Source organism: Octopus bimaculoides, chromosome 14 (genome assembly GCF_001194135.2).
Source record: "Octopus bimaculoides isolate UCB-OBI-ISO-001 chromosome 14, ASM119413v2, whole genome shotgun sequence".
NCBI classification, from domain to species: domain Eukaryota; kingdom Metazoa; phylum Mollusca; class Cephalopoda; order Octopoda; family Octopodidae; genus Octopus; species Octopus bimaculoides.
In genome coordinates, this window is record NC_068994.1 from 47030156 (window position 1) to 47038359 (window position 8204).

An 8204-nucleotide genomic window follows, 5' to 3' on the forward strand; every position below is an offset into this window, starting at 1 on the left:
CCCCCCCAATGAATTTTTTTTTTTAAATGAAATTTTTTACAAATATGCCTCAAATGGTGTAGATTTCGATTAGATTGGAATTTGTGGTAACCATTTAACCTGATCATCAGGCAAATACAGTGAAATACATAACACAATCTTATTTTTTATTTGTTTCTGTTCTTACGCAGTTATTTTATTCAAATACTTCATTATTTTCAAAAATAATTTAAACAAAAGGCTTAAAAGGAAATAGAAAAGTACTCAGTCAATTCAATTGACTAAAACCCTTCAAGGTTCTGCCCCAGCTTAACCACAGTCCAAAGACTGAAACATATAAAAGAATACAAGAATAAAGACCATGTGATTCTACTTTAAAATATATATAGTAAAGCTGCATCCATGTGATCAGAGATATCGATGAATCGGTTAATCATAAAAACAATGAATTACAACCTACACTTGTGTTTTTATTGCAAAAATGACCCTCCCAAAAACGTACAATGAAATTGCTTTCACTTTAAAAAGTCTTGTAAAAACATACAGGGAAAGTTTGTGTGTGTGAGAAAAAGAGAGAGAGAGAGAGAGAGAGTATATGTGTGTATTTGTGTGTGTGTGTGTGTGTGAGAGAGAGAAAGTCTATGTATGTTTGCAAGATAGTGTGTGTGTGTTTATGAGTATTACTTTCATATATCTCGGGTATCTTTTTCATACATTTTTCATGCATAAGAGTCTTTGTGTATGTGTTCGAGCAAATGTGTGTGTGTGTGTGTTTGGCTCTATTAGCTTCACATTCGTATACTTCAGGTTTCTTTTTTTTATACCTTGTGTGTGTTTATGCATGTGTGTGTGTGTGTGTGTGTGTATATGTGTTTAATGCTATTTCTATGTTTAATCACTATACATACACGTATTTTTCAATGTATGCGTGTATGTATGTATGTATGTATGTATGTGTCTATATATGATAATTAACTTGTGTGTTTATTTGCAAATGAGATTGCGTTGAAGTGGGAGGCTGTCAAATGACAAAGAGGGGAATAATGGATGATGTGTTTATCACATTACTCCGACACTTCACTTTACTTTCATTTTACTTGTAAAGTAAACACATACTAAGTGATACAGAAAATATTTCCAAAAGGAAAGAAAATTTAATATTTAATTTCATTTGGATAGATGCACTGTTGTGTATATGTGTGTGCGTGCACACACACACACACACACACACACACAGTTTTTTCTGTTTTTTATTCTTTCGTTGCAGCTTCTGTATATGTTTGTGTATCTCTCTCTTCTTCTTCCCTCCCTCCCTCACTCTCTGTCCTCCTTCCCTCTCTCTTTCCCTCTTCTACCTCATTCCCTCCTCTATCTCTCTCCCTCTCTCTTTCCCTCCTCTCTCCCTTTCCACCATTCTATCTGTCTGTCTGTCTCTCTCTGTCTCTCTCTCTCTCTCTCTCTCTCTCTCTCTCTCTCTTTGTCTCTATCTCTCTCTCTCTTTGTCTCTATCTCTCTCTCTCTGTCTCTCTCTCTCTCTCTCTGATAAAGATATGTATTGTATATAAATTGTTTACATTCTCACTTTTTTTTCTTTTTTTTTCTCTTTCATTGCAGCTTGTACATACTTATGTTGGTGAACAGCACATATCTACATTGGTGAACAGTACATACCTATGTTGGTGAACAGCACATTCATGTGCTGGTGAACAGCACATACCTATGCTGGTGAACAGTACCTACATGTGCTGGTAACCAGTACATACCTATGTTAATGAACAGCACACATCTATGTTGATGAACAGCTCATCCCTATATTGGTGAACAGTACATATATACGTAGTGGTGAACAGTTAATTAAAGTTTCACTAAATTGTTGAATTCTCAGGTGTGGTTACTGTAAAAGACAGTAAAACATCTGACCCCTGAACACCTCTGCACCCCTTATCCCCCACTCCCTGTTTCTCAGCCTTGCCCTGTTCTGACCTTTCCCCCTTTCCAGCGATTGTCTTTGACTTTGGCTCTTCCTCCACCTCCACCTCTACCTCTATCGCCTACCTCCTACCCCCACCGCTACCGCTCGGGTGGTGAGGGCAACGGACATCATGCACACTGCGATAACCAGCCAGGCGCCGACGTCCGCAGACGCCTGCCTCAGCATTGTCCATAGTCTCATGTGTCACCGGCAAGGCGGTGAAAGTGAGAGCTTTGCCAAGAGAGCGATTGAGAGCTTAGTCAAGAAGCTAAAGGAGAAACGTGATGAGCTGGACAGTTTGATTACTGCAATTACGACAAACGGCGCTCACCCCACAAAATGTGTCACAATACAGCGCACCCTCGATGGCCGGCTTCAGGTAAGAGTCTAATACAGAGAGAGAGAGAGAGAAAGAAAAAGTATGTATGAGAGAAGAAAACCAGTTTTATTTTGATTATTCAGTTTTGATGTATTGTTCGCTGTGTGTTTGTTGCTGTTGTTGTTGTTGTTGTTCCTCCTGACCAACTATGATCAAACAGATCTACAGCCATAGGCAATCTAACTGTGACCATCTCTTGTTTTTGTACATTTTTTGGCATTTTATTTTCAACCGCGGTGTATCGAGGATTACATTATCTTTTGTCTGCACTTTCTAGCAGGCTCAGCAACTGTGTTGATGTTCTCTTGTGGTCTCAAAGTATTGGTGGTGGTGGCGCCGGCGGTGTGTGTGTTCTCATGTGGTGGGAAGCTTAATTAAATTACAAGATTACAGGTTCATATGACCCAACTTTTCAACAGTTGATTTATATACTGTGCTATTATCATCATTATCCTAGCCACAGCTATTTGAATTTGTTTCATCCTTATTACCATCGTTTAACGTCTACTTTCCATGCTGGCATGGGTTGGACGGTTTGACTGAGGACTGGCAAGCCAGAAGGCTGCACCAGGCTCCAATCCGATCTGGTTAAGAAACTCACTTTGCAACTGCATGGTTTTAGGTTCAGTCCCATTGTGCAGCATCTTGAGCAAGTGTCTTCTACTTAGCTCTAAGCCAGCCATTGTCTTGTGAATGAATTTGGTTGTTGCAAACTGTGTAGAAGCTTGTCGTGTGTGTACATGTCTTAGTCTGTGTTTGTATCCGCACCACCATTCAACTAGTGTTGGATTGTTTATATTCCCATGACTTTGCAGTTTGGCAAAAGGGACCAATAGAATAATTACCAAATGCAACAGAAAAAACATAAGTACTGGGGGTCGATTTGTTCGACAAAACCCTTCAAGGCAGTGCCCCAGGGTGGCTGCAGACCAATGATTGACACAAGTAAAAGAATTAAAAAATCACAATGAGAGATCAAAGAGAAACAAGCTGGTGTGAGTGCCCTTTGTGTGACATTTCTTTCCACAGCTTGTCTCTTTTACTGAGCTGCTATTCTGGATCAAACACAGGCAGAGATGGAGTATTTGGCATTGAAAATGTTGTCATGTACTCGTGACATTTCTACCTAAGTTCAAATCTTACTGCAACTGACTTTGTCTTTCATACCTGTGATTGATGACATAAGTAAAAGTCAAGATTTTTGTTTTCTACCTCAGAATAACTTCTTGTTAACACCTTCCCTTGCCCCTTCCCTTGTGGTTTTCTTTAATAACAAAAAACTTAAATAGGCGCAGGAGTGGCTGTGTGGTAAGTAACTTGCTTACCAACCACATGGTTCCGGGTTCAATCCCACTGCATGGCATCTTGGGCAAGTGTCTTCTACTATAGCCTCGGGCCAACCAAAGCCTTATGAGTGGATTTGGTAGAGGGAAACTAAAAGAAGCCCGTCGTATATATGTATATATATATATGTGTGTGTGTGTATGTTTGTGTGTCTGTATTTATCCCCCCAACATCGCTTGACAACCGATGCTGGTGTGCTTACGTCCCTGTAACTTAGCGGTTCGGCAAAAGAGACCGATAGAATAAGTACTAGGCTTACAAAGAATAAGTCCTGGGGTCGATTAGTTCGACTAAAGGCGGTGCTCCAGCATGGCCACAGTCAAATGACTGAAACAAGTAAAAGAGTAAAAGAGGTACATTAACCCTTTGGCTGCTAAATTAAATTTCATGATCATTCCTGTAATGATGTTAATTATCCACCAATATGTAGAATTGATGTTTTTTCTGCTTCCAGAAGTATTTTGATTCTTGTTCTCTAAGGAGATATTTGAAGAAATAATATGATAAACTTTAGAAAATGTGAAAAATTGCCCTTCATAAGAAGTGACACTGGGAAAGTGTCTCCACTTCTTGCAGTACTAAACTGTTTTCCACAGTTAATGCTTATAAAATTTTGAGCAGACATATCTGGTTTCCACATTCAAAGGGTTAATTAATATCTATTTCCATGTTAGAACTTATATGGAAATAAGTATATTTTTCTAAAAAAAATTTACTCTCTACCTGTTTTTGCTTTAAAATGTTTTTCACGTTGCTTTTTCCTTCTTTTTCTTCTTTTTTTTTTTTTGCCATTAGTGAGATGGTGGAAGTTAATAACTTGTTAATTATCCCCACTTCACTTTATTCCATACGTTGTTAATTAGTTTTCCTTTTATAATAATAATGAATAATAGCAATAATAATAATGAGATTAAACCTTGGGAGAGGCATTATGCCGGTAATAAACACACGCACTGGTTCAGTCCTTTATTAATTTATATAGTTTTTTGTTAAATTAGTTCATTGCACTCTTGCAATCTCTTCAGTAACTTGTCTCTCCACTTCCATTTATTTTGAATGTATGATCTGGCGTTATATATAAATTAATAAAGGACTGAACCAGTGCATGTGTTTATTACCGGCATAATGCCTCTACCAAGGTTTAATTGTATTTCTTTCAATACACGTATCCATATCAAGAATCTTGCACACGAAATACACATACGAAATAATAATGTGCTTATTGTCTATAGTGCTCAGGTGCACTATAACTCATCAGAAAAGGTTCAAAGAGTGTACAGAAAGCAGACATGTGAGTCAAGTAAATAAAGGCAGCAATGAAGGCTAGAGGTGCGTGCACAGTACACAGAATAATAACTATTTTCTCTCTGTTAAGCTATTTAAATCCTTTCTTTTGGATAAGCCATCATTCCGCCAGGTTTTACTTCAGCCAGAGAATTTTTCATGTGAGTCTCAAGTTTGCTTAAGACTGTTTGTATTTTATTCTATTTTTTTATATTTTATTTCATTTTATTAGTTCTGCGATTTCTTCTCCCCCACCCCCACCCCACCGTGTAATCTCTTGTTTAGGTCGGGGGCTTGGGAACCATTTCAATATGGGGAGCCACTTTCAGCTTTAAAATAAAAAATAAAAATTGGATACCTGAGGCAATTGAAACTGCATCATCTATTGTAAACAAAAATAGACAAGGAGACATGAATTCATGTAACTTCTTTCTTAGTGTTATTTTTACTTTCAAATCTTATCAGAAATCAATTCAGTGTCTGAGTTAAAAGTTGTGGCTTTTATTTTATTGCAACATTGCGGGGTTTGGTCAGATAACTTTGTACAACACGAATACAACACTGGTTTTCTGGAATCTTTGGTCCCAATATATTTCCAGATTACTGATTTTTCTGAACTAGAGTGAGGTGGGGGATCACCTTTATATTTGGGAAACTGTAAATCTTGTACTGAATTCCTTTTATGTGCTTATGATTGCTTGCTATAATTTTTCTACATGATCATCATCATTGTCATCATCATTTAACATCCATCATTTGCTTCTTTGTGGTATTCTTACAAATTTCTGGACTGTTCTCCTGCCTGTATTGATTTCCTTAATCAGGTGTTATATGTTTATTCAAACCATCACATCACCATTTTAACATTCACTTTTCCATGCTTGCGTGGGTCAACTGGAATTTGTTGAGGCAGATTTTCTATGGCCAGATGCCCTTCCTGTTGCCAACCTTTACCTGTTTCCACGCCAGACATGTTTTTATGGAAGGTCGGAAGCAGACAACACCGCTTGTATGGTGGTGATGCTCATTTACAAACACCACATGATGTCAAAGCAAGAACACATGCAAACACACACCCACATGTATATGCAGACGGACCTCTTTCAGTTTTGTCTACCAAGACACTTTCCCAGGGTGTTGCGCAGTGGGACTAAACCCAAAACCACATGGTTGGGAAGCAAGATTCTTAACCTCACAACCATAGTTACACTTATATTATAATTTCTTCTATTCTTAAAGTTTTAGAGCGGTAAAGAAACAAGCCATTTTATAGCATTCAATATCTCCCATAAATGTTGAAAAAAAAAGAGTAATAATAAAAAAAATAAAAAACTTGTCTAACAACTGAAGTGACACGTTTCCTTTTCTATAAAGGTCTTTGCTAAGCAAGTTTTAAACTGACTTGACATGTGTACCATGAAATACAATTTCTGCAGCCAATCGTTATCTTCCAATCCAGGATATAGCTATTATCATGGCTACTAAAAGTTTGTAAGAATTGTTCTATGTTCATCTGTCACACTCCTTTCACACTCTTGCAAACTTACTTACCAACCCTCTCACCCTGCTCAATCTTCTGCACCATGTCTCTTACAATCACATCCCTATGACTTGAAGGCGTACCCAGACACGTCTTCACCACCATCCTTCTTTTCCCCCCACTAGGGTAGCCATGTATCTCCTCTCCAGCAAAGCCACCTCCCTCAGTACTACCCCCACACTCATTTGAGTAGGGTCTTGAATTATGAGTTTCTTGGTTAACCTCACTGGTGTCAGTACCACGTTAAAAGCACCCAGTACACTCTGTAAATTGGTTAGCGTTAGGAAGGGCATGCAGCTGTATAAACCATACCAGAATGAAAAACAGACATTAAATGGTGATGAGGATGATTCTGTGCGAGTTGTAAATCTCTTCAGAGAATCACCTTTAAAAGGTTATTAATTAGCAATAAATGTAAATGAGTATAGTAAACTTCTTCAAGTAATGCACAGAATTGTCTGTGATTTAGAACCTCTTGTCAACTATCTTGATTAAAATTTTGATCACAAGTTTCATAACTTTCATACATTCAGGAGGAAAACAATTTTTGATCAAATAAATTCATCTGTAAAATCACAGATTATTTCTTTAGCTTTCTCATACTCAGTGCTCCAAAAATTACCTGAACTCTTTTCTGTTCTCATCCCCAATTCTAGGATCACTCACTTGTACCCTTTACTAATTTGATACTTTTCAGAAAAGAGATTGAGTCTTTATTCATAAATTGTTGTTCTACGTTGTTTTTCTTATTGTTGGCAAATGTTACACAACATTAAATACAATGATAAGCTGAGTCTTCAATGAAAGTACGCATCTCTAACCAAGCTTTGTTGAAGGTCTTCATTTTAATATACATTTTTCTTATCTGACATAATTAATCTATCAATTGCATTAGACCATCAACAAACTTTCTTTTATTCTCAACTCTGGTTTGTCTTCTCTGCATCTCTCCAGTTGGACCCCTCCTTGTTCATCTCAAACATAGTATCATCCCACCAGCTGGTTCTGAGTTCAATCCCAGGCAAAGCATTAAGGCAAGGACACCAGTCTGATTAATTTAAGCAGTGTACATAATATAAATTCCTCATCTCAGAAATATAGAGTTATATGATGTTTTGTGTTACTATGGTTTTATTGTCATCCACTTGTTGCATTTACCTTACAGGTGAATAAAAATTGAACATTCTTTTCATCCTTCTAGGAGACTTTTCATTTAGGTAATTAAAAAAATGTTTCTCAAAGGTAACACAGTCATTAAATAACATAAGACACATATCAGGTACGGTTATGTATGCTGGGGAAGGAGTACATTGAGATGTTCCTGGGCAACTAGGGCAACACCCGTGCATCCACCACTGTATAAAGTGTTATGTCATTCACTCATTCATATTGTAAAGTTTCATTAAACAAGACATGATTCATGAACCCATCCACAGTTCTGCTCTTTTGTCCAATGATATCGTCTTTTGTAATCCTAGGTTGCTGGTCGCAAAGGCTTCCCACATGTAATTTATGCCAGAATATGGCGCTGGCCCGATTTACATAAGAATGAACTGAAACATGCCAAGTTCTGCCAGTATGCATTTGATCTGAAAGCAGACAGTGTGTGTGTGAACCCATATCATTACGAACGAGTTGTGTCACCCGGAATAGGTAAGTAACATTGGCTTCTCTCTCTCTCTCTCTCTCTCTCTCTCTCTCTCTCT

General features: G+C 37.6%; 1 protein-coding gene across 14 annotated transcripts in view; it reads left to right on the top strand.

Moving 5' to 3' along the window:
* LOC106876392 (mothers against decapentaplegic homolog 4) overlaps positions 1–8204 on the top strand; it is a 174465-nt gene that overhangs the window by 94122 nt on the left and 72139 nt on the right. For all 14 annotated transcript variants that reach the window (XM_014924911.2, XM_014924909.2, XM_014924910.2 and 11 more), the window contains exons 3-4: positions 1594–2330; positions 7977–8151. In XM_014924911.2, the coding sequence (XP_014780397.1) occupies positions 2082–2330; positions 7977–8151 (424 nt within the window). In that variant the 5' untranslated portion in view covers positions 1594–2081. The remainder of the gene's footprint in view (positions 1–1593; positions 2331–7976; positions 8152–8204) is intronic.